The sequence below is a fragment of the Medicago sativa genome, chromosome 7, assembly GCF_051527215.1.
Source record: "Medicago sativa cultivar Bolivia chromosome 7, Bolivia_mono, whole genome shotgun sequence".
NCBI classification, from domain to species: Eukaryota; Viridiplantae; Streptophyta; class Magnoliopsida; order Fabales; family Fabaceae; genus Medicago; species Medicago sativa.
In genome coordinates, this window is record NC_140755.1 from 27,257,374 (window position 1) to 27,284,019 (window position 26,646).

General features: G+C 37.8%; 2 protein-coding genes and 2 pseudogenes across 3 annotated transcripts; all 4 read left to right on the forward strand.

The window, feature by feature from the left end:
- The first annotated feature begins 5,531 nt into the window (after positions 1 to 5,531).
- On the forward strand, positions 5,532 to 15,255 carry LOC146905289 (uncharacterized). Its single transcript, XM_085728506.1, has 2 exons — positions 5,532 to 6,078; positions 14,576 to 15,255. Exons 1-2 carry the CDS (start codon positions 5,547 to 5,549, stop codon positions 15,253 to 15,255), a joined length of 1,212 nt encoding a protein of 403 aa, XP_085584632.1. The 5' UTR covers positions 5,532 to 5,546.
- Positions 7,202 to 11,972, forward strand: LOC146905290 (uncharacterized; annotated as a pseudogene). Its single transcript, XR_015019000.1, has one exon. The product of XR_015019000.1 is annotated as an uncharacterized LOC146905290 (transcript).
- Positions 15,256 to 15,529: 274 nt separating the features above from the next.
- Positions 15,530 to 16,629, forward strand: LOC146905291 (uncharacterized; annotated as a pseudogene).
- An 8,174-nt stretch (positions 16,630 to 24,803) lies between these two features.
- LOC146905292 (uncharacterized) lies at positions 24,804 to 26,646 on the forward strand. The gene is made up of 5 exons (XM_085728507.1): positions 24,804 to 24,945; positions 25,031 to 25,288; positions 25,723 to 25,797; positions 25,886 to 26,256; positions 26,348 to 26,646. The coding sequence occupies exons 2-5, from the start codon at positions 25,091 to 25,093 to the stop codon at positions 26,541 to 26,543; spliced, it is 840 nt and encodes a 279-aa protein (XP_085584633.1). The 5' UTR covers positions 24,804 to 24,945; positions 25,031 to 25,090; the 3' UTR covers positions 26,544 to 26,646.

A 26,646-nucleotide genomic window follows, 5' to 3' on the forward strand; every position in this document is an offset into this window, starting at 1 on the left:
TTGGCCTTGGCTTTGGTTTTGGGGTTGGGTTTGGAGTAGGGTAATAGAAACCACAAGCTGAAACAAGTGAAAAAAAGAGGAGGTTGATTGTGAGGAAAATAGCAAGGGAGGAACAAGTTTTGGAAGTCATCTTAATTAAATTACTCTTGTACTAGCTAAGTTGTTATTAGAGCTTAATTAAGAGAAGAAGGGTGGTTGTGACGATGATTTAGAGGTAATGGGGGTTTATATAGTGTTGATGGTGTTTTGGAACGCCAAGTGGGGTGAGTTGAGTTGGAACTAACCCTAAACACTAATAGGCATATTAAAAAAATTAATTGGGGTTGAGATAAGTTAAGCTTATGATGCAATCATGTTAGGAAAAAAACCATGAGTCCTAATAGCAACATGTCAATGGCATATGAGTCCTAAAGTTTGTCGCGGTTCGAGTGGTTCGACATGTCAATGTTCTGTACGATATTCGTGTCTGTACTTGCATAGTTTCTAGCTGTGCTGGTTTTTTGGAGTTGAATGGTGTTTTGATTACATTAATTTCTATGGGGTGGTTGGTATTGTGCTGCTTTTGAGACTGTTCATCATCTACTAGTCCTGATTTATTGTTCTTGCTTTCTAAATTTGTACTGTTGGCAGTATTTAGATTTACTTAATTGTGTTGACTAAGATCAAGTTAAGGTATTATTAAAGGCATTGACTAGTATATGGAGAGATTTTAAATATATTGATTTTAAGGACAACTTATTCAACTACTTCTAAATCTAAATACAACATGAAACTTTTACACACATACCTTTAGTAGTTCATAACAGGACACCATATACATAGTGAGTTAGCTACCTGGTTATTAATAATATAGATAACAAACATCCTCTGTCAGTTTAAATATCTCATTTCATAGAACAAATACTAAAAAAAGTCTTGTTCAAGATACTTTTCTTGTTATTTGAACATTTTGTCTGAATTGAATTTTGTTGGCAACCCTTAGTTAATGACTCATTTAACTCATCCACACTTTAACATGCTGTCAATAAGAAAACTCATCCACACTTTAACAAGTTGTCGATAAGAAAACTACAGCTGTGTTGTGATTGATAACTGTTAAAAAATGAAAGATAAAATGGAGTTTAGAAGGGTCCTAGAGGTAACTAAGGTGACTTAGGAGTTGTGTTATATTCTGTTGTTCCTTATGTCATTTTTGTGTTACTTAAATTGAAGTTTTTTTTTTTTTTTTTGTATTTTTGAAATATAACCTCAAAAACATTTGTTATTTATGACCATTGTTTGTATCACAGTATTTGCATACCCCATTATGATTTACTAAGTTGAATTTCAGATCTGTGATATTTGTGTCACAATATCTGCATACCCCATGTATGGACTTTAAAGTTTAAAATTTTAATTATTGCCTCAATTATTTAGAATAATAAATTGTTGCTATCTCTATGTACGAATTTTGTTGACTTATGCGTTGAAGATGAATGTTTTTTTTTTCTTTCTGCATTTGATTTTTTGAATTTGTTGTTTTAGTTAATATATTTGGATGGTTATGTTTTCCTTACATAATTTAATAAGTACTGTGTCACCCTGTTAATTCATATTTATATCTTGTAACTCGACTTAGTTTGACTCTCACTCCTCTAACATCAACCTCTCTGTAGGTACTCTTTCACAGCTCTCTCCCTCACAGCTCTCTCTCTCTCTCTCTCACGGCTCTCTCCCTCACAACTCTCTCCCTGACTGCTCTTTCTCTTTCTCCTGTAATTTCTCCAGGTATCTCTCTCTTTTTGTAATTTCTCATGTAATTTCTCTCTTTTTGTTATGAGTTTTTATTCATTTTTGTCACAGCTTCTGAATTTATAAATTTTTGTAATAATTTTTTATGTTATAGAATTACTTGTTTAATAGATGTTGTTTCATGTCACAATGCTAGGTAGAAATTACTTTTTTCTGAAGTACTTGTTTAATCCGACCTTGGTTGTTATGTGCCATGTTGCTTAGACTTGAGATTCTTATTTGAAAGTTATCGAATTTGAGAGGAATTTGCGCTGTATTCTGTTCTATTTTCTGATTGATAAAAAATTAAAATTGTACTTGCGAAAAAGTACGATAAAGGATTCTAGGGTTAAGAATCGTATGCTAGGGTTTAGACTGATGATTAGATGCCTTGAGAATGCTCTCAAGAATGGTATTTATAGCCTGCTATGGGCTTGGGTTTCTGTTGCTTGGTTCCCAAGCAACAGGGGTATTCATGTACTTTAAGCGGTTTCTAGAGGCTTCCAGAAGCCTAGAAGGGCGGTGCCTCAAGGCAAGCGCGCCAGGGTCTCAGGAGCCCTTCTGGAGGGCGCCCGAGCCCTTCTAGAGGTCTTAGAGCCTCCCTGTAGGGCTTTTAAGCCTTTAGGAATATTATGACGGTTTACAGCCCCCCAAGCACGAGTCTTGGGACAAGGCGAAGTGATGACTAAAATGATTAGTTATGTTGGGTAAATATTTAGGAGGAACTCCCTACGGCGATCGAGAAGTGCTCTGGGAAGCTCCTAAGGATACGTGTGTGGCCTGAGCTCAGGGCACCCCTCTAGGGTGTTTCCAACCTGCTTTAATAGCCCTTAAGGGTGCATATATGATGTATCGGTGATCCTTGCAGCCCCCCAAGCACGAGTCTTGGGACAAGGCGAAGTGATCTGGAGTAACAAAAAGCCTGGCGATGTGGTTCTCAGCTTGTGCACGCCATTTGGACGCTGTTGCCCATGGAGTGACGTTCAAAGCCGGTGCGATGTATTTTGGCGTGTAAGTCCACAACCCCGCTTCAACCCATATTGCCTCCACCTTACGACATTCGAAGAAAACGTGCCAATCATTCTCAAAGGATCCCTCACAATGAACACAACAATCTATGCAATGTACTCCCCTAGAAAGGAGTCGTTCCCTTGTAGGAAGACATCCCCACAGTCGGCGCCAAATGTACTTGCGAAAAAGTACGGTAAGGGATTCTGGGGTTAAGAATCGTATGCTAGGGTTTAGACTGATGATTAGATGTCGTAAGAATGCTCTCAAGAATGGTATTTATAGCCTGCTATGGGCTTGGGTTTCTGTTGCTTGGTTCCCAAGCAACAGGGGTATTCGTGTACTTTAGGCGGTTTCTAGAGGCTTCCAGAAGCCTAGAAGGGCGGTGCCTCAAGGCAAGCGCGCCAGGGTCTCAGAAGCCCTTCTGGAGGGCGCCCGAGCCCTTCTGGAGGTCTTAGAGCCTCCCTGGAGGGCTTCCAAGCCTTAAGGAATATTATGACGGTTCAAAAATTAACAAGTTTGAATTGTATATGGTTTTAGTGTTGTGCTTTCATTATTTTAGTTAATTACATGAATTGTGACAACGTGTAGAATATATTCATGTGTTGTTATATATATATATATGGTAGAAGATGTTGATACTGTAGGCGTAATAGTTTTGTAACCCTTTTGTAGATTGAAAAATCAATTGTTTCTTAAATTAACTTTAAGAAACAATGGATAAAAAATGGATGTTTACCAACCGATTTTCAAAGGAATATGAAAGTGGAGTAAAGGAGTTTGTTAAGTTTGTTGTGAAACATGCCACAGACCCAATCGAATCATATGTCCTTGCTTAGGTTGTCGTTATGGAAAAAGGGGTAATGTGGATGTGTTGCGAAATCATTTACTAGGGAAAGGAATTGATCGAAGCTACACATGTTGGACAATGCATGGTGAGATGAGTAACAATAACGTTGATTTGGGGAATAATTAGACATCTGAATCAAATGAATTTGACACAAATACATTTGACTATGATCGAGTTGACGAAATGCTAGATGTAGTTGAAGAAGATCTTCGGGATTGTCCTAAAATGTTTGAGAGATTGGTTAGTGATTCAGAGAAACTGTTATATCATGGTTACAGTAAATTCACAAGAATGTCTGCAGTATTGAAGTTGTACAATATAAAAGCGAGAAATGGATGGTCTGATAAAAGCTTCACAGAATTGTTAACCCTTCTGATATATATGTTGCCAAAGGATAATGTTCTTCCCAGTAGAAACTACGAAGCAAAAAAAATGATGTGCTCGATTGGCATGAGTTATGAAAAGATACACGCTTGTCCTAACGATTGCATTTTGTTTCGAATTGAATACGCATCGTTAAATGAGTGTCCTAAATGTAATGTCTCTCGATATAAGAAACAATTTATTCTTGCGAAAGTCGTATGGTATCTTCCTATAATACCGAGATTCAGGCGCATGTTTAGTAGTGAAGTTGATGCAAAACATTTGACATGGCACAAATATGATAGAATTAGAGATGGGAAGTTTCGACACCCTGCAGATTCGCCATAGTGGGCTAAAATTGATTATGATTATCCTTATTTTGGGAAAGAAGCAAGAAATCTACGCTTGGCACTGTCTACTGATGGAATGAACCCACATGGTTTTCAAAGTATCCCAAACACCGTATGGCCTGTGATTTTGGTGATTTATAACTTGCCTCCATGGCTATGTATGAAGCGTAAGTTCATGATGTTGTCTATGTTATATTCTGGGCGCAATCAACAAGGGAATGATATAGACGTGTACTTGGCACCTTTAATTGATGATTTGAAGCATTTGTGGGAGACATGAATGGAGGTTTATGATGGATATAAGAAAGAAAACTTCAATTTGAGGGCGATGTTGTTTGGCACCATTAATGATTTCCCAACATATGGAAAACTATCAGGATATAGTGTTAAAGGTCAGAAAGCGTGTCCTATTTGTGAAGAGGAAACTGATACGCTGCGGTTGGAAAATTGTCAGAAGAATATCTTTCTCGGTCATCATAGATTCTTGCCTTCTAATCATCGCTACCGTGGGTGGAGAAAAGCATTCAATGGAAAACCAGAAAAAGGTGTAGCTACAGTTGCATTGCGGGTGATCAACTATTTGAAAAGGTGAAGGATATGAGCAATAAATTTGGCAAACCTTTTGCAAAAGATCTTGTTAAAAGCGGGTTGAAGAAGAAGTCAATTTTCTTTGAACTCCCATATTGGAAGTCATTGTATGTAAGACATTTCCTTGATGTGATGCATATTGAAAAAAACGTATTTGATAGCATTATTGGTACGCTACTAAATGTACTTGGAAAGTCGAAGGATGGCATTAATGCGAGGTTGGACTTAATCGATATGGGAATTAGAACTGAATTGGCACCCGTGAAAGACGGAAAGCGCACATTTTTACCACCTGCGGCTCATACTTTATCAAGAAAGGAGAAAAAAGTATTGTGCCAGTTTCTTCATGAAGTTAAAGTTCCAGAAGGGTACTCATCAAACATTAGTAATTTGGTATCTATGAAAGACCTCAAGACAAGGGGTTTGAAGTCTCATGATTGTCATGTTTTGATGGAACACATGTTACCAATAGGTATACGTTCCATTTTGCCTGAAAACGTTAGAAGTGCAATCACTAAACTTTGTTTTTTCTTCAGGCGATTTGTAATAAAGTGATCAATCCAGAGAGCTTACAAACATTGCAAAGAGAAATTAGTGTTACTTTGTGTGAGCTTGAGATGTACTTCCCACCCCCATTTTTTGACATTATGGTTCATCTAACTATTCATCTAGTGAAAGAGACACAAATGTGTGGACCGGCTTATATGAGATGGATGTACCCTACTGAGCATTATATGAAAATATTAAAAGGATATGTGAAAAATAGAAGCCGGCCAGAGGGTTGTATTGTTGAACGGTACATCGTTGAAGAAGCTATTGAATTTCACACTGAATATTTGTCCAACGTTGAATCCATTGGACTTCCTAATACGTCTCATATGTCAGAAAGAATAACTGGAAAAGGGTTACTTGAAGAAAAAAAACTAATGACGATATCGAAGACTGAATTGGAGCAAGTACAATTGTATATTTTGCACAATGATGATGAGGTTGAGCCATATGTTAAAAAACACAAGGATGTACTGAATACTTTGAACCCAAATAGAAGTGAAAATTGGATAGCACGGGAACACAATCGAAATTTTGTAACATGGTTTAAAAATCATATTTATTCGAAGTTGTCTGAAGACCCTGCTTCAATTTTGTTGGGTATTTGTATTGGCTGCATTATTGCTAAAACAAATATCCTTGTTCTGTAACTTGGAACCAATGTTCCAGCATGTGGTTAGGCAGCTCTGTGAGATGTTGGATATAATGTTCCAACATCCTGGCATGGTTCAGTGTGCCTGGGTTCTGCCTTATCTGTACGCGCGTAGTTTATCCATTAAGGAAACCATATTTCCTTTACTTACTGACCAAGTAACACGCATATCTTATTAGAATCAGTTGTGGAATATTTACTAAAATAGACATTTTACTTTAGGAAATATTTGTTACGATTTGGAATGTTTTAATATAGGTTCCGACATATTAGGACTTTCCAGATTTGTATTTGATTCTATTTTGCAGGTTTGCTGAACCGATCTGCAAGTTTACTGAAGCCCAATGATTATTTAGCCCAAGCTGCTTCAGTATAAAAGGAAGACTTGAAGACCTAATTGCTCATTCAAGCCGTCACGCTAAAAAGTTTAGATTTTTAGGGTTTGAGTCTTCATGTACTCTACTCATGTATCGATTGTGATGCAGGTTTAGGATCTTTACTGTGTTCTTGCTAGTGTCGTGTTTAGATACTTTTTTAGGACTAGTTTTGTGAGTATTGATACTCTTGTGCATCAAACCGAAGTTGTGAAACAAGGTTTGGTTGTTTGTGTTGGAAGGTAACTTCTACTTTTTATTGTGTTTGAGGTCTGATAGGTCACTAGGGCAGTGACTGACCATTAGGATAGTGAGATGGGATCTCAGATCAAGGAGTTCCTAGGTTGAAGTCTGGACGTGTAGGTCCTAGGTCATATAGTGTAAACGAGGAGTTTGCTGAGAGCTATTGAATAAGGACTACACTAATGGATTTCCTTCCTGGCTTGGTAGCCCCCAGATGTAAGTGTGTTGTGCTGAACTGGGTCAACAAACTTCTTGTGTTCTTTATTTTTCTGCACTTTATTTTCTTGCTTTATTTACTGTTTATCGCATGATGTTGAAACATTAATCGGAACATCGCGAACGTTTAAACATCTGACAGAACCTAATAAAACAAGTACGCTAGAATTTCAATTGGTATCAGAGCAGGCACCCTGCCTGTTTTAGGGTGAGCTCCAGGGAGTTTTATTCTAGCACAATGGATAAGGAAGGTGGATTTGTAAACAGGCCCCCTATGTTGGATGGATCTAACGATGACTATTGGAAATCACGTATGTGTGCTTTTCTCAAATCCATTGACAGCAAAACATGGAAGGCAGTTCTGAGAGGTTGGGAACATCCTGTACAACTTGATGCTGATGGCAACAGGACTGATGTGTTGAAACCAGAAGAAGAATGGAGTGTTGATGAAGATGAATTGGCTCTTGGAAACTCAAAGGCTTTGAATGCTCTGTTTAATGGTGTTGACAAAAATATGTTCAGATTAATCAAGCAATGTACTGTGGCTAAGGATGCTTGGGCGATTCTCAAAACTGCACATGAAGGCACAACTAAGGTAAAAAGTGCTAAAATCCAACTTCTTACCACTAAATTTGAGAATCTGAAAATGTTAGAAGATGAGAGCATTCAGGATTATCATTTAAATGTCCTAGACATTGCAAACTCTTTTGAGTCTCTTGGAGAGAAAGTCTCTGAAGAAAAGCTTGTGAGGAAAATTCTCAGATCTCTACCTAAGAGATTTGACATGAAGGTCACTGCTATTGAGGAGGCTCAGGACATATCTAGTTTAAAGGTTGATGAGTTGATAGGGTCTTTGCAAAACTTTGAAATAATTGTCAACAGCAAAACTGACAAAAAGGGCAAAGGTATTGCTTTTGCTTCTAGTGTGAATACTGATGATGCACTAGTAGACATTGAAGATGATGGAGACATGGCAGAATCTCTGGCACTACTTGGGAGACAGTTTAAGAAGATCTTCAAAAGATTTGACAGAAGATCCAGACCATATGGCAGAACATCCGACCCAACATTGACAGTCAATCAAGTAAAGAGAAGATGACAATACCTGATGAAGCAGACTCTCAATACAAAGGGGTACAATGTCATGAATGTGAAGGATATGGTCATATCAGAACAGAGTGTGCCACTTTTCTTAAAAAACAGAAGAAAAGTCTGGCTGTGTCTTGGTCAGATGGGGATGACTCAGATGATGAGGTTAAAGTTGAATCTGCCAATCATGTCTCTGCCTTAGCTGGTAGAATTATGTCAGACACTGAGTCTTGTGAGGAAGAAATGTCTTATGAAGAGCTTGTTATATCCTATCATGACCTAATGGACAAAAACAGTGAACTGACTCAAAAACTTGAAGAGCAAGCAAGGGAGATTGCACAACTGCAGGATGAAAGGTTTGATAATCTGGCCCATATCTCAGAACTCAACGATGAACTGTCAAGATTGAACCTACAACTGAACCAGATTAATGAACAGACTGGGATGAAGTCAGCTGAGTCGGTGTTCCAACATTCTGAGGAACATCCCACTAAGAAGAAATCAAAGATATGGGTTTGTGATCACTGTAGAGAAAGAGGACACATCAGACCCTACTGCTTCAAACTGAAAGGTGAGTTCATGCATTCTCAGCAGAATTTATCCAGGAATGGGTGGAATCACAGAAATGCCAAGGCTGGTCTGATTGCTCATACTTCCTTGAGAGCATCATCTAAAGAAGATTGGTATTTTGATAGTGGCTGCTCAAGACATATGACTGGTGTTGAAACTTATCTGGAGGATGTGAGACCTTATGTAACCAGTTATGTCACATTTGGTGATGGAGCTAAAGGAAAGATTGTGGGAATTGGAAATCTAATAAAACATGGGTTACCAAGACTTGATGATGTGTTGCTAGTCAGAGGACTAACTGCAAACCTGATTAGCATTAGCCAGCTGTGTGATCTAGGTCTGAGAGTAAACTTCACCAAACCAGAATGTCAGATTTCAGATGAGAAAGGAGAAGTTCTTATGAGAGGTACAAGATCCAAAGACAATTGCTATTTATGGGTATCTCAGGAAGAATCTTTCATCTCAACATGTCTCTTGAGCAAAGAGGAAGAGATCAAACTGTGGCATCAAAGGTTGGGACATTTGCATCTGAAAGGGATGAGGAAGGCCATGACATCTGAAGCCATCAGAGGTTTACCAGATCTGAAGATAGTTGAAGGTAACATATGTGGTGAATGTCAGATTGGAAAACAAACGAGGATGTCTCATCCAAGGTTAGAACATCAAGCAACCTCTCAAGTTCTTGAACTTCTGCACATGGACTTGATGGGACCTATGCAAGTTGAAAGCATTGGTGGGAAGAGGTATGTTCTTGTAGTTGTAGATGATTTTTCTAGATTCACTTGGGTAAACTTTATTAGAGAAAAATCAGATACCGTTGATATGTTTAAGGAGTTATGTACACAACTGCAAAGAGAAAAGGGGTGTGGTATTATTAGAATCAGGAGTGATCATGGAACTGAATTTGAGAACTCTAGGTTCAGTGAATTCTGTGCTGAAGAAGGCATTAAACATGAATTTTCATCACCTATAACTCCTCAGCAAAATGGTGTGGTGGAAAGAAAGAATAGGACTCTCCAAGAATCAGCAAGAGTCATGCTTCATGCTAAGCACCTACCTTATCGTTTCTGGGCTGAAGCTATGAACACAGCTTGCCACATTCACAACAGGGTGACACTAAGAACTGGTACCACAACAACTCTCTATGAGCTTTGGAAGGGAAGGAAACCTACTGTTAAATATTTTCATGTGTTTGGCAGTAAATGCTATATTTTGTCTGATAGAGATTATAGAAGGAAAATAGACCCTAAGAGTGATGAAGGAATTTTTCTGGGGTACTCTACTAACAGCAGAGCCTACAGGGTTTACAATTCAAAAACTAAAACTGTGATGGAATCAATCAATGTAGTGATTGATGATGTGCCTAAAGAGAGGGTTCCTGATGTTGATGATGATGTTGCAACACCTACTGGAGAAACAAATGCACCTACTCAAGTGGTTGAGCCTGAACCAGAGAAAGATGAAAATAATGATACTGAACCAGATCAAATGTCCACTATGAAGGGTCCTTCCACACGAGTTCAGAAGAATCATCCACTAGAACTTGTTATTGGGAATCCTGGTGAAGGGGTCACTACCAGAAGATCAGTTGGAGTGATTGCCAACTCTTGTTTTGTGTCCAAGATTGAGCCAAAAAAATGTCAAAGAAGCTCTAACATATGAGTTCTGGATTGAAGCAATGCAAGAGGAACTGAATCAGTTCAAAAGAAATGAAGTGTGGGATTTAGTTCCAAGACCTGAAGGTGTAAATGTGATAGGCACCAAGTGGATCTTCAAGAACAAGTCTGATGAACATGGGACTGTGACCAGAAACAAGGCAAGACTAGTAGCTCAAGGCTACACCCAGATAGAAGGTCTGGATTTTGATGAAACATTTGCTCATGTTGCTAGATTGGAGTCTATAAGATTACTGCTAGGTGTATCTTGTATTCTCAAATTTAAGCTGTTTCAGATGGATGTTAAGAGTGCCTTTGTGAATGGGTACTTAAATGAGGAAGTCTATGTTGAGCAACCCAAAGGATTTATTGATCCTAGCTTTCCCAATCATGTGTACAGATTGAAGAAAGCTCTGTATGGATTGAAGCAGACACCTAGGGCCTGGTATGAAAGACTCACTCAATTTCTTGTAGGACAAGGATACAGGAAAGGAGGTACAGACAAGACTTTGTTTGTAAAGAAGGACAATGGGAGACTGATGATTGCACAGGTTTATGTTGATGACATTATTTTTGGTGGAATGTCGAACAAGATGGTTCAACATTTCATTCATCAGATGCAGTCAGAATTTGAAATGAGCTTAGTTGGTGAACTGACCTATTTTCTTGGACTTCAAGTTAAACAAATGGAGGACACAATCTTCATTTCTAAGAGTAAGTATGCCAAGAACATTGTGAAGAAATTTGGGTTAGATAACGGTGGTCACAAAAGAACTCCAGCTGCAACTCACTTGAAGTTGACAAAAGATGAAGGAGGCATATCCGTTGATCAAAACATGTACAGAAGCATGATTGGGAGTTTACTATACCTTACTGCAAGCAGGCCAGACACCACCTTTGCTGTAGGTGTGTGTGCAAGGTATCAAGCTGACCCAAAAATGAGTCATCTTACCCAGGTGAAGAGAATTCTGAAGTACATCAATAGCACCAGTGACTATGGAATTTTGTACTCATCCTGTGAAAATACTAAGCTGATAGGATACTGTGATGCTGACTGGGCTGGAAGTGCTGATGACAGGAAAAGTACCTCTGGAGGATGTTTCTTTCTAGGAAATAATCTGATTTCCTGGTTCAGTAAGAAACAGAATTGTGTGTCTTTATCCACTGCTGAAGCTGAATACATAGCAGCTGGAAGTAGCTGTTCTCAACTTGTTTGGATGAAGCAGATGCTGCAGGAGTATAATGTGGAGCAAGATGTTCTGACTTTATACTGTGACAACCTAAGTGCAATCAACATTTCAAAAAATCCTATTCAACATAGCAGAACCAAGCACATTGACATTCGACATCATTTCATCAGAGATCTTGTTGAAGAAAAGGTTGTGACACTTGAGCATGTAGACACAGAGGAGCAACTGGCAGATATCTTTACTAAGGCTTTGGATGCTAAACAGTTTGAACACCTAAGAGGCAAGTTAGGAATTTGCCTACATGATGAAGCCTAATCATCTGCTGTGTGAGGCGTGATGACCAAATTCTACTTTTGCACGTCTTTGTAATATGGAGTATACAAACAATGATGTGCTCCTGATGCTCTGAACATTTTTTTTTTGTTTGGCATATTTTATGGCTAAAAAGGGGGAGAAAAATTGATGTTTTCTCGCCTATACTCCCTTCTGTATATGTGCTCTGCATGTATCTATAATATGCCTATTTGTGTATGCCTGGATGTTATCTTCATGTTCTATGTTGTTGCTTTTTGCAACTATTTCAGGCTTGTGTGTAGATGTTGACCCTCATGTTGCAACATCTTGATGATGTGAGAATCTGTTCTCAGTTATTTTGTTTGTACATGTTCCATGCTGACATCCTCTGATATGTTGGAACATGTCTATGAAGACGGATGTAGATGTTAGCACTTGTGCTAGAACATCTCTATGCTTCTGAGAACTCTGGCTTTCTCAGATGTTGTACATGTTCCCTGCAAATGCTTTATCCTAGGTTGGAACATGTCTTTGAGACTCTGTGGAGATGTTGGCACTCAAGCTGCAACATCTTGGTGTAATCCTGAGAGTTTATTTTTCTTAGGATTCTTAATGTACAGGTTCCCTACTACTGTCTTATATTATGGAATCTGTCTGAATGACTTCTTAAAGTCAAAGTTGATGTGTGTGACCTTTGATAGGTCTACTAGCATGTATCTGCTGATAAAGTTGCTAGTTTGTGAATATTCCTTGAATATATGTGTCCAGATCCTGAATCTTTTATGTCTATGCATTAGGAGTTTATCTGTTCAGATTTTCAGTATGCATGTATTCAGGGGGAGTATTGGAATATTCCTGTAAGTAGTCACTCATGAGATATTATATTCAGGGGGAGTGATACTTCTATGTGTGCTTGTGCTAAGTCCAAGCTGGTTGAAGGATGTTGAGTCAAAGGTTTAAGCATCTGCATCTATCACTTGTAAGTTTGGGAACTTGTGTTTCCTGATTTCTGTTGCTGTTGGTGATAGGTATCTAAAGACATCCTAGTCTGTCACATGTAAGTATAGGAATTTAGGTTTCTGTGCTTCTATGGTTGGTGGGTGACAGTACTCTGTAGGTATGGGAAATTTATTTTTCCCTTGCCTCTATGTGTGGCAGGTTCTCCTGTCTGATGTGCTAAAAGATGTTGGAACATCCTATGTCTGTAGCATTGGAACTTGTTTTTCCTCTGCTCTTGAGAGATCTTGCTTCTCTCCACTTCTGTGTTGGAGGTTATCTTCCTTGACTGTAGCTTTGGAATTTATTTTTCCACTGCTCTTGAGAGAAATTGGTTCTCTCTTCATCGTCTGTACAAGAACTTAGGTTCCCTAGGTGTAGCTCAGGAATTTATTTTTCCTTAGCTCTTGAGACTATGCTACTGATCTGATCCGCTGCTGCATGTCTCTGATCCAGTGTAATACCTCTGCCAGCTTAAGCTGTGATTGAAGATCTGTGAGGTATTCTATGTATGCACACTTTGTTTTTCTTCTAGAGTGATACTATCTGCTACTTCTTCTTCTTGAATTTGTGTTCGTGATGACTTGAGGAAGTGTATCTATGGTGTCTCTTTGGATTTTGTGTGCTAGCTGTTTCTTCATAGGTGTGTGCTCATGCTTTTGGAGGAATGGTATTTTAATGTATCCCTCAGTTTCATAAGAATTGGGCTTAATTTGTTTTAGGCAAAAATTTGCCAAAGGGGGAGATTGTTGGGTATTTGTATTGGCTGCATTATTGCTAAAACAAATATCCTTATTCTGTAAGTTGGAACCAATGTTCCAGCATGTGGTTAGGCATCTCTGTAAGATGTTGGATACAATGTTCCAACATCCTGGCATGGTTCAGTGTGCCTGGGTTCTGCCTTATCTGTACGCGCGTAGTTTATCCATTAAGGAAACCATATTTCCTTTACTTACTGACCAAGTAACGCGCATATCTTATTAGAATCAGCTGTGGAATATTACTAAAATAGACATTTTATTTTAGGAAATATTTGTTACGATTTGGAATGTTTTAATATAGGTTCCGACATATTAGGACTTTCCAGATTTGTATCTGATTCTGTTTTGCAGGTTTGCTGAACCGATCTGCAAGTTTACTGAAGCCCAATGATTATTTAGCCCAAGCTGCTTCAGTATAAAAGGAAGACTTGAAGACATAATTGCTCATTCAAGCCGTCACGCTAAAAAGTTTAGATTTTTAGGGTTTGAGTCTTCATGTATTCAACTCATGTATCGATTGTGATGCAGGTTTAGGATCTTTACTGTGTTCTTGCTAGTGTCGTGTTTAGATACTTGTTTAGGACTAGTTTTGTGAGTATTGATACTCTTGTGCATCAAACCGAAGTTGTGAAACAAGGTTTGGTTGTTTGTGTTGGAAGGTAACTTCTACTTTTTATTGTGTTTGAGGTCTGATAGGTCACTGGGGCAGTGACTGACCATTAGGATAGTGAGATGGGATCTCAGATCTAGGAGTTCCTAGGTTGAAGTCTAGACGGGTAGGTCCTAGGTCATATAGTGTAAACGAGGAGTTTGCTGAGAGCTATTGAATAAGGACTACACTAGTGAATTTCCTTCCTGGCTTGGTAGCCCCCAGATGTAAGCGTGTTGTGCTGAACTGGGTCAACAAACTTCCTGTGTTCTTTATTTTTCTGCACTTTATTTTCTTGCTTTATTTTCTGTTTATCGCATGATGTTGAAACATTAATCGGAACATCGCGAACGTTTAAACATCTGACAGAACCTAATAAAACAAGTACGCTAGAATTTCAAATTTCAGAACGATTGACATTCTTATCACGTGGTCCAAATTCACATGCCTATTCTTACACTAGATATGCAATTAACGGCTACACATTTTATACCAAAGAACAAGATGATAAAAGCACTATGCAAAATAGTGGTGTCACCCTAGTAGCTGAATCGATGCACATCTCAAGTGCCGAGGAGACAATCCCAGCATACACAAATCTATCATATTTTGGGGTTATCAAGTGCATTCAGGAGTTTGATTACACAATGTTTCGAGTTCCTGTACTTGGGTGTACGTGGGTTGATAATAAAAATGGTGTTCGGAATGATGAGCCTGATTTTTTGATGGTGGATCTTAATAGAGTGGGGTACGAAGATGAGCCTTTCATTTTAGCATCACAAGCTAAACAAGTGTTCTATGTCACTGATCCCGCTAATGTAAAATGGTCCATGGTACTTTTGACCAACAAAGTTAGAGATGATAACAATACAAATCAAGATGATGAGGACGTTGAGGATGATCCTTTCTTAGCAAATCCACGATCACCTGAAACTGGTCCTACTATAGATGATGATTTGTATGTTAGAGATGATCATGCTGAGGGAATTTCCATCGATCCATCATTCCATGTAGTCAAGCAAAAAAAACGTATTGCCACAAAAAAAGAAAGAGATCTAAAAACTCTTAAGTTCTACAGTTGTTATTGAAGATAATATTTCTTTATACTCTTCTAATTAGTAGCTTCTTTGTGTAATAAAATTCATTGTATTCATTGTTTCTTATTGAATGGTCATTAAACCTTGATAATTTGTTGTGATTAATGTATGCCCACCCTTTCTTCTATTTTCTACTTTTGTTTGAAGAACGTATTTCTGTTATGAATGTTCGTTAAACCATGATTATGAATGTATTTCTATTATGAATGTTCATTAAACTATGAACGCATTTATGTAATTTTTTATATTTTCTTATTGCAGATCAATGGAGTATTATGATGAAGACAAGGACTATGATCTTGACAATGAGGAAAGCGACAATGAGGAAAGTGACTCCCATAATGATGGAAGCAACTCTATTGAGCGTGAGATCACGCGTAGGATAACCCTTATGAAGAATGTCATCCGCGCAAGAGATAAAGGAGTCAAATTTGAGGTTGTTCAACAATTTGTTTAAAATTAAATTATATGTGGCTTCTTTCTTCTAGACAAACCTACAGTTGTTTTATGAAATTATTAGGTGTCATGGAATGTTCGTAATCAACCAATTGGGACTTACTCTGCACCGTTTGCAAGTTTCGTTGGTGCCGATGTTCGTAGACACATTCCAATCACTTGTGATCATTGGAACCCCAAAGACAAATCAATGAATCCCCATAAAGAGTTTCTTTTTAAGGACATACATGTATCAAATAGTAGTTGATGTTTGACTGCATATAAATGCTTTTACTTATACATTTTTTTAATTTTATTTTGTAGAGTTATTTCCTTAATGTTGATGAATCACGGAAGAAATATGTACTTCAACTTGGTGGTAAATTACATTGATGTTTTCGATCTTATTTAACAACAAAGTATCTCAGAGATGCTGATGGAAATTTTGTAGATGCCGATCGTCCAGCACTTTACGAAAGCTTGATATCTCCGGAGGAATGGGAGACTTTTAAAGCTAAACAGAATACTGTTGAATTTAAAGTTAGAATAATTAATTGACAAGTGTTTTTTATTATATTATATATATAATTGAATACCATGTTTTGATAATGCTACTTGTATGTACAGGAATTGAGTGAAACAAATAGAAAGAGAGCGTTAAACCCCCAATACCCATACCTCAGGGGGCGTATGGGATATGCTCGCTTAACACAAAAAATAGTGAGTATATCTAATCAAAAACCATACCATGACGTATTAGATTGTAACAATACTTCTAATTGGTAAGCATTTTTTGTCATTTTGTAGCTAGCAGAGACTATATCAAAAGAAGAAGACATTGATGAATGTTTAAGGTGGAGGGAATGGCGTGTGAAGAAGGATGGAACGGTTGATGAAAGTGTCCAGAAAGTATATGAAGAATGTGTGTAATTCTGGCACGTTAGACTTACGATGTTCTAAACGATGTTGCAACGCAAAACATAGTAAACAGATGTTGTACACAATGTTTAGAACATTAAGCTAACCAACATAATAAAACAAAATAACAGACAGGAAAGAAAAGAGGCACAGAGAAATTGTTAACCCAGTTCGGTGCAACGTCGCCTACTCTGGGGGCTACCAAGTCAGGAAGGAAATCCACTAGTGCAGTCCGTATTCAAAAGCTATCAGCAAACCATGTTTGCACTTATGACTTAGGACCTACCCCAACAAGATTTCAACCTAGGAACTCCTAGATCTGAGATCCCATCTCACTCCCTTACAACTGATCACAAACCCCTGTGATTCTTAAATTACAGACTCAATCAAAGAGAAGTTACCTTCAGAACATAACAACATGCAACCTTGCTTAAAAGCTTATATGCAGTTCACAGACTACCTAACTCCTTGCTTAAAAGCTTCGGAGTAGTGCACAATATTACAACTCAAAGCACAGTCCTAAGCATGCATCAAAGTGATACACGAAAGGCTCACAAACAAAAGACTCAAAACCTAGATAAACTCTATTTCTCAAAATAATGTCTTGAATAATTCTTTAGGTCTTGTAGCCTCCTTTATATAATTAAGCAAAGCGCGTCATCAACTCAATCAGGCTTCAGATCAAACCGGCAACTCATTACTAAATCAACATGGCCGGATAAGGAAACTCCTAAAAAGTAGGCACATTAAAAGTCACATTATGATCACCTTAAAAACACTTTCCTAAGTCATCACCATTCCCTTAGGAAATCACATAGTTCGGATATTCTCATAACTGCATACGGTTTTGACCAACACATGCTGGCGTGGATTCCTTCAATCAAGCGAACGCGTGCGTGAACATGGGCAAGGCACAGAACATACAGACCAAGCCTGGATGTTGGAACATTGTGTTCCACATCTGAAGTGAATATTTGTTTTAAGCAAAAGTGAAGCCAACATACAAATATCCAACAATCTCCCCCTTTGGTAAATTTTTGGCTAAAACAAATTAAGGCCAATCCAATTAAAAACAGAGAGATAACACACGCAACCTTTCCTTCAATCTTCGAAAGAACTCTACCTTGAAGAAAGGTTCACAAACTCAGATTATCAAATAGATACCCAAAATACAGTTCTTCAGTCATCACACATAATCTTCAGGACATAGAAGAAGTATATTACAGATCTCTGAACCTACTTTCGCAATTTTTCACAAATCAACACATGCAATAGTAGATAGGAGAAATAGGTACCATCCTTGAAAAATCAGAGCCTTGCAGCAGCGGACATATAAGGAAAAATACATTCGTATAACATCCTAGACAGTCAACTGTCACAACACGCTACTCAGAGAAACATAGGAAAAATAAATTCCCAGACAATGTTCAGTAGCTCAAACAGGATATTCCAACATCCATAGGAACATTCAGGGACACAGAAGTTTACTCCCCCTCAAGGAGCACAAACATCATATCTATTACTCCTCTGAATATATGCATACTAGCAAAAAAAAATTATCTAAACAAACAAAAAGAATACCAGAACACCAGAATCAGATGTCTCAACATCAGTAGGCACATAGTCAGGATACATACAACATGGATACATCTACTCCCCCTTTTTAGCCATAAAATATGTCAAATGAAGGGTTTGATAAAAGCATAAATTGTAGCTAAAAATACCTGACACTTTGAACACTGGTTGCTATAATTCCTCATAAATGCAAATACCCAGCTTGCTCCTTAGCTTCTCGAATTGTTTGACATCTAAGGCTTTTGTGAAGATGTCAGCCAGTTGTTCTTCAGTTGTCACATGCTCTAGAGTTACTACCTTGTCTTCAACAAGATCCCTAATGAAGTGATGCCGGATGTCAATGTGTTTTGTTCTGCTATGTTGTATAGGATTCTTGGAGATGTTGATAGCACTTAAATTATCACAGTACAGTGTTAGAACATTCTGTTGAACATCATACTCTTCCAGCATTTGCTTCATCCAGACTAACTAAGAGCAGCTACTTCCTACAGCAATATATTCTGCTTCTGCTGTTGATAGAGACACATAATTCTGTTTCTTGCTGAACCAAGACACTAGATTGTTCCCAAGAAAGAAACAACCTCCTGAAGTACTTTTTCTGTCATCTGCACTACCTACCCAATCTGCATCACAATAACCAATCAACCTGGAATTGTCACTGTGAGAGTATAGAATCCCATAATCTGTGGTGTCGTTTATGTACTTCAGAATTCTCTTGACTTGAACCAGATGACTCATTTTAGGCTCTGCTTGATATCTAGCACAAACCCCTATAGCAAAAGTTATGTCAGGTCTGCTTGTTGTAAGATACAGGAGGCTTCCAATCATACTTCTGTACAGACTTTGATCAACAGCTACACCATTTTCATCTTTGGATAACTTTAAGTGAGTGGCTGCTGGTGTTCTCTTATGACTGGCATTGTCTAGCCCAAACTTCTTTACAATATTTTTGGCATACTTGCTCTGGGAGATGAAGATTGTATCTCCCATTTGCCTGACTTGCAGTCCAAGAAAGTAAGTCAATTCTCCTACAAGACTCATCTCAAATTCAGACTGCATCTGATGAACAAAATGTTGAACCATTTGATTCGACATTCCTCCAAACACAATGTCATCAACATAGATCTGTGCTATCATGAGTCTTCCTTTGTCCTTCTTAACAAACAGGGTCTTGTCTGTTCCTCCCTTCTTGTATCCTTGATGGGTCAAAAATTTTGTGAGTCTTTCATACCAAGCCCTAGGAGCCTGTTTCAACCCATACAGTGCCTTCTTTAGCTTGTACACATGATCAGGAAAATTTGGATCAACGAATCCCTTTGGTTGCTCAACATAGACTTCTTCATGGAGGTACCCATTTAAAAAGGCACTCTTCACATCCATCTGAAACAATTTGAACTTTAGAATACAAGCCACTCCCAAGAGTAACCTTATGGATTCCAGTCTGGCAAGGGGTGCAAATGTTTCATCAAAGTCTAATCCCTCTACTTGTGTATAACCTTGTGCTACCAGTCTTGCCTTGTTTCTGGTAACAGTGCCATTTTCATCTGACTTGTTTTTGTAGATCCATTTTGTTCCAATGACATTTATGTCATTTGGTCTTGGCACCAGATCCCATATTTCACTTCTTTTGAACTGGTTTAGTTCTTTTTGCATGGCTTCAATCCAGAAATCATCAGTGAGAGCTTCTTTCACATTTTTAGGTTCAAATTTGGACACAAAACAGGAGTTGGAGACAACATCATTAGATCTTCTGGTTCTGATTCCTTGATCTAGATCTCCAATAATGAGCTCTTGAGGATGATTCTTCTGAACTCTGATTGAGGGTCCTTTGCTTGATTCTGCATTCTCCAGCTCAGTATCTTCAGAGTTAGTCTCAGGTTCTTCAACAGTTTCAGGCATTACTTTCTCTTGAGCAGATGTTTCAGGATATGCTTTAACACCTGGTACAACTTCAAACATTGGTTCTTTAATCACATCATCTACCACCACATTGATAGATTCCATAACAACTTGAGTTCTGTTGTTAAACACTCTATAGGCTCTGCTGTTAGTAGAGTAACCCAGAAAAATTCCCTCATCACTCTTTGGGTCCATTTTTCTTCTGTAATCTCTATCTGCTAGAATGTAACACTTGCTACCAAAGACATGGAAATATTTTACAGTAGGCTTTCTTTCCTTCCATAGTTCATACAAGGTAGTTGTAGTACCTGTTCTCAAAGTGACTCTGTTATGAACATGACAAGCTGTATTCATAGCTTCAACCCAGAAATAAAGTGGAAGGTGTTTAGCATGTAGCATGGCCCTGGCTGATTCTTGTAGAGTCCTGTTCTTCCTTTCCACCACTCCATTATGTTGAGGTGTTATGGGAGATAAGAATTCATGCATGATTCCTTCATCTGCACAAAATTCATGAAATCTGAAGTTTTCAAATTCTGTCCCATTATCACTTCTTATCATGACAATACCTCTATTTTTCTCTCTTTGAAGTTGGATGCAAAGTTCCTTGAGTGATTCAAAGGTATTAGATTTCTCTCTGATAAAGTTCACCCAGGTGAATCTTGAAAAATCATCAACAACCACTAGAACATACTTCTTTCCACCAATGTTAGCTACTTGTATGGGTCCCATTAGATCAATATGAAGAAATTTAAGCGTTTTTGTAGTTCCTTGATGTTCCAACCTAGGATGGGACATTCGAGTCTGTTTACCAACTTGGCAATCACCGCAAATGCTTCTATTAGTGATTTCCAGTTTGGGTATACCTCTGATTGCTTCCAGAGAGATAGCTTTCTTCATTCCTTGCATATTCAAGTGGCCTAGTTTTTGATGCCACGGTTTTACCTCTTCAGCTTTGCTCAGCATGCAAGAGGATATGAGAGCCTGTTCTTGAGAGATCCATAAGTAACAGTTGTCCTTAGACCTAGTACCCTTCATAATCACCTTACTCTTTTCATCTAAGATCTGGCACTCAGTTTTACTAAAATTTACACTTAGCCCCTGATCACATAGTTGACTAATACTAATCAGGTTGGCTGCCAGCCCTTTGACCAACAAAACATTATTCAGTCTTGGTGATCCTTCACTAACTAAGTCTCCAATCCCCACAATCTTTCCTTTAGCACCATCCCCAAATGTGACATAACTTTTGGCATAAGGTCTGACATTTCCTAGAAAGTTGTCAATCCCTGTTATGTGACGAGAACATCCACTATCAAAGTACCAATCTTCACTGGAGGATGCTCTTAAGGAGGTATGGGCTATTAGTCCTAAGCATTTAGGTTTCCACTCCTTCTTGACTCCTCTCAAGGTTGGACTAGGTTGATGTTGTCTAGGTACACCATACATGTCATAATAGAAAGATTTTTTATGACCCTGTCTGTGGCAAAAATGACACTTCCAAGAGAGATTCTCATTTACTGAGTCGGTTTTAGGATATTGTACAGAATGTTCCAACTTTGGACCTCTATCAGGGATATTATCTGTTCTAATTGAGGCTACAAACTTAATTATCTTAACTGGTTTTCCCTTCTTGGCCTTATGATAGTGTTATAAAGCCTGAACATAGCTACTGTTTGTTGTTCCTGTTTCAGGTGTTCATGTATAAAGCCTATGCCATTTGGTTTACCTATAACTCGACCTTCTAACATCCTATCTAGAACATCAGTTCCAGTGGTCATCATTCTAACTTGTTAAAGGACATTATCAAGTTGAGAATTAAGTAACATTACCTCTTTATTTAGATTAGAGATTTTAGCCAGATGACCGATCCTCTCTCCTTGAAGATGTTTAATGATTTCTTCCTGCTCCATCACATGCCTGGAAGTGTTTGTATCATGAATGTCTTGATAATCATAAGACACAGTTACTTTCTCATGGTCAGAATCTTCATTATCAAATTCAGACCCAGATTCTACTCTCCCAGTCATAGCACTGACACGTTTAACAGCATCACTATCAACATCCCCATTTGTTCCCTCATCATCAGACCAGGACACAATCATTCCCTTCTTCTGCTTCTTGAGAAAAGTTGCACATTCAGTTCTGATGTGACCATAACCTTCACACTCATGACATTGTACTCCTTTGTAACGGTTATTCTTCTCTTCATTTCTATCATACCTTTGATTACCTTATTGCCTGTCAGTGTTCCATCTGATGTTCTGCCCATTGCTTCTAGGTCTGATGTTTACCTGTTTGAGAATCTTGTTAAACTGTCTTCCTAGCATCACCATGTCTTCCGCCAAATTCTCATCCTTAGGGCTGGCAATGAACCGAACCAACTCGACAATAGTTCGGAACTCGATTCGACAATTAACTCGTTGAACTTGGTTCATGAACCAATTGTGCTGAACATGAGCTGAAAAATAAGTTCGTTAGATAAATGAGCTGAACTTGAGCTTTATATAGTTCGACTCGGTTGGTTCATGAGTTGGCTCGATAATATATATATTAGTTTAATAAAATTAATAAATTACAAGCTTTCTCTAATATTAGGAATTATTACTAATTTAATTAACAACTAACAATAATTATAATAAAAGAAAGAAAGAGAGAAAAAACTAATAACATGCCGTGGAAGCTTTTAACCAAGCATATACTATGATTTAGTCCCACATCGGGGAGTTTAAAAGCATTAGAGATGGGGAGTAGTTATAAAAGAGAAGTGGATGCATACGCTTGTGAAGCACAGTACCACTTTTTTCATTGGTGGTCTTAAGACCAGCATGGTCTATATTTTTATCTTAGTTTAATATTTGTTTTTTATAAAATATATTAAAAGGGAAAGATATATATTTTTGATAAAAACACAAAAAAAAACTTTTGAATTATGTTACTCGAGCAAACGAGTTGAACCTAACGAGCCGAACCGAGTTGTTCGATAATTTTAAACGAGTCGAACTCGAGTTTAAAAAGAAGTTCGTATCGAACTCGAGTCAAATTTCGAGCGGAACTAATTCTTATTGAGTCGAGTCGAGCTCAGACAAGTTCGACTCGACTCGACTCATTTCCAGCCCTACATCCTCTATACCCTCTTCCAATCCTTCGTCATTAGCTGTGTTTGCTGTAAAAGCAATGCCTTTTCCCTTCTTATTAGACCTGTTATCAACAACAAGTTCAAAGTGTTGAAGAGAACCTATGAGCTCTTCCACCTGCATGTTGGACACGTCTTGAGCTTCCTCAATGGTTGTGACCTTCATGTCAAATCTCTTTGGCAGAGATCTGAGAATTTTTCTTACCAATTTTTCATCTGACAATTTTTCTCCAAGAGAATCAAACGAATTGGCAATGTCAAGAATATTCATATAGTAATCCTGTATAGTCTCATCCTCTTGCATCCTCAGACTTTCAAATTTGGTTGTCAGGAGTTGAATCCTTGAGCTTTTTACCTTAGAGGTACCTTCATGGGCTGTTTTAAGGATGTCCCAAGCATCTTTGGCAACATCACATTTTTTGATAAGTCTGAACATATTCTTGTCCACTCCATTGAAAAGAGCATTTAAAGCTTTAGAGTTGGCAAGAGACAGTTCATCTTCAGGTAATGTTCACTCATCTTCTGGCTTCAAAACCGTAGTTTTGTTGCCATCTTTGTCAAGAACAACTGGATGTTCCCAACCTTTCATCACAGCCTTCCAAGTCTTGCTGTCAATAGACTTGAGATAGGCACTCATACGTGACTTCTAGTAGTCATAATTGGTTCCGTCCAGTAACGGTGGTCTGTTAACAAAACCTCCTTCTTTCTCCATATTGCCAGAATAGATCTCTTCTGGATCTCACCCAATAACAGGCAGGGTGCCTGTTCTGATACCAATTGTAATTCTGGCATGTTAGACTTACGATGTTCTAAACAATGTTCCAACGCAAAACACAGTAAACAGATGTTGTACACAATGTTTAGAACATTAAGCTAACCAACATAATAAAACAAAATAACAGACAGGAAAGAAAAGAGGCACAGAGAAATTGTTAACCCAGTTCGGTGCAACGTCACCTACTCTGGGGGCTACCAAGCCAGGAAGGAAATCCACTAGTGCAGTCCGTATTCAAAAGCTCTCAGCAAACCACGTTTGCACTTATGACCTAGGACCTACCCCAACAAGATTTCAACCTAGGAACTCCTAGATCTGAGATCCCATCTCACTCCCTTACAACTGATCACAAACCCCTGTGATTCTTAAATTACAGACTCAATCAAAAAGAAGTTACCTTCAGAACATAACAACATGCAACCTTGCTTAAAAGCTTAGATGCAGTTCACAGACTACCTAACTCCTTGCTTAAAAGCTTCGGAGTAGTGCACAATATTACAACTCAAAGCACAGTCCTAAGCATGCATCAAAGTGATACACGAAAGGCTCACAAACAAAAGACTCAAAACCTAGATAAACTCTATTTCTCAAAATAATGTCTTGAATAATTCTTCAGGTCTTGCAGCCTCCTTTATATATTGAAGCAAAGCATTAAATGTCCGTGAGTAGGGACATACTTAACAAAGCATTAAATGTCCGTGAGTATTCTGGTCGTGTAAGGGGTATGGGGATAGGGGTCACTCAAACAGTTCTTAAAAAAGGTCAAAAGAAAAGTGAAAAAAATCTCAGTACTAGAGAATTATTGGCCATTATTCAAAACCTATCATCTGACCTTGATCAATTGAAAAAGGAAAGAGGAACAGATATCTCAAGAAGTCAACAGGATATCCGTATCCCTAGTGACAAAGATAGTACCAACATTGATGTTTTGAAGAATATTCCCGAGGTATTTAATTAATTACTTGTATATATTTCATTTATTAATTTGCTAATTATATTTGTTAATAGCTTTATGTTGATTATTGGTTTAGGGTATATCACCTTGTTCATTGTATTTGTTGTCTCCTACTTATCGCATAGTCGCTAAGGGAATGGTACACAACATCTTGGGAGATAAACTTCACCATAAGCCACTCCCTGATGGCTATTTAAAAGTATCAATTGATATTACTTTAGAACAGGATGCAGAGTTGCCCATACCTGATGAAGTTGTTGATATAAGGTTGGTTAGAGATGCAATAGGAACATATGTGGCATGGCAAAGAAACCTCATTTCCCTTAATCTTGAGGTAAAGTAAATTTCTCGTACTTTCATTTAGCAACGTCGTACATCGTACATGGTTGTGATGATTTTTCTTTTTCGAATTAGTTATGTTCGATGATTTTACTTCTATATCATGAATTACTGTGCAATTCGGATTGCAATTTATTTCTCTGTGTGTTGCAATTATAGGTGTAGTGTTATCTACTTGAAACAAACTTATTTCTCCTAGCAGGTTTCAAAAAGAATTTTAGTTAGTAACTAGCTAGTCTCATTTATAGTTTGCACTGATAAGTATAGGATTGATCTTTCAAGAGAAACAATAGTTTGTGATTCTTTGAAATGAGGGCAGAATTTGTACTTCTAAGAAGTTGTGATACTGTCTCTAATCGAAGATAGCCTTTATTTCTCCACTCATGTGCAAAAAATAAATTGATCACTGACTAAATCAATTTCACATAGATTCCTGCAACATATAAAGGCAATGGTAATGACGGGATTAGGAGGGGTGACGAGTCGGTCACTTCAAAAAAACAGGTATATTAATATACACAAGAAATGTTCATTTTACTATTCAATCATTTGTTAATCATTAACTAAATTAACTATACAATTAATATTTTAGATTCATACACAAAAATTGCATGAATGCACTAAAATCATGAAGGATAAACCAAGAAATATGTCTCAAGCACAAAAGTTGAAAGAAGTCACTAATAAGGGTAGACATAGCAATATTCCAATCACAAGACAAAAACAAGATATTGCAAAAACCAAACATCAAAAGCCCAACTCTACAAAGTGTCGTCCATCATGGGTGTCAGCTCTTAAATCACTGGTGAAAGTGCAAATGGAAAACTCAGATACGCGTCAGATAACTATGGAGGAAGGTATTTTTGGTGAAGAACAATATGATGAAGACATTACCAAAGAACAAATGTATGAGTTTTTCGAAAATACAGAAATAGGTGTCTCTGTTGTCTGCGTATATATCAGGTACTCCGAATAACTTTAAATTGACTGAACAAATTATTTTATTTGTATAAACATTTAATATATAGTATCTAATATTACATTTTCATTCTAGGTACATGTATGAGAAGTTTGTGCGCGACACTGATTTCCCAAGGAAATTCTCCTTCTTATCCCCCCATCGAATATCCTTGGTGTTAATTGAAGCAGAACAAGAATTGGTCAAAGCATACATGGTTAAGGAATTCTTGAAATATAAAGATGAGCGCAAGTTATTTATTCTACCATTTTATATACATCAGCCTGTGTAAGATTTTCTTTGAAACTTTGTTTTTGAATATTTTTTCCTCACTTTTTACCATCGTTTATAGAAGATTTTCTAATTAACTTTGACATTTGTGTAGTGGACATTAG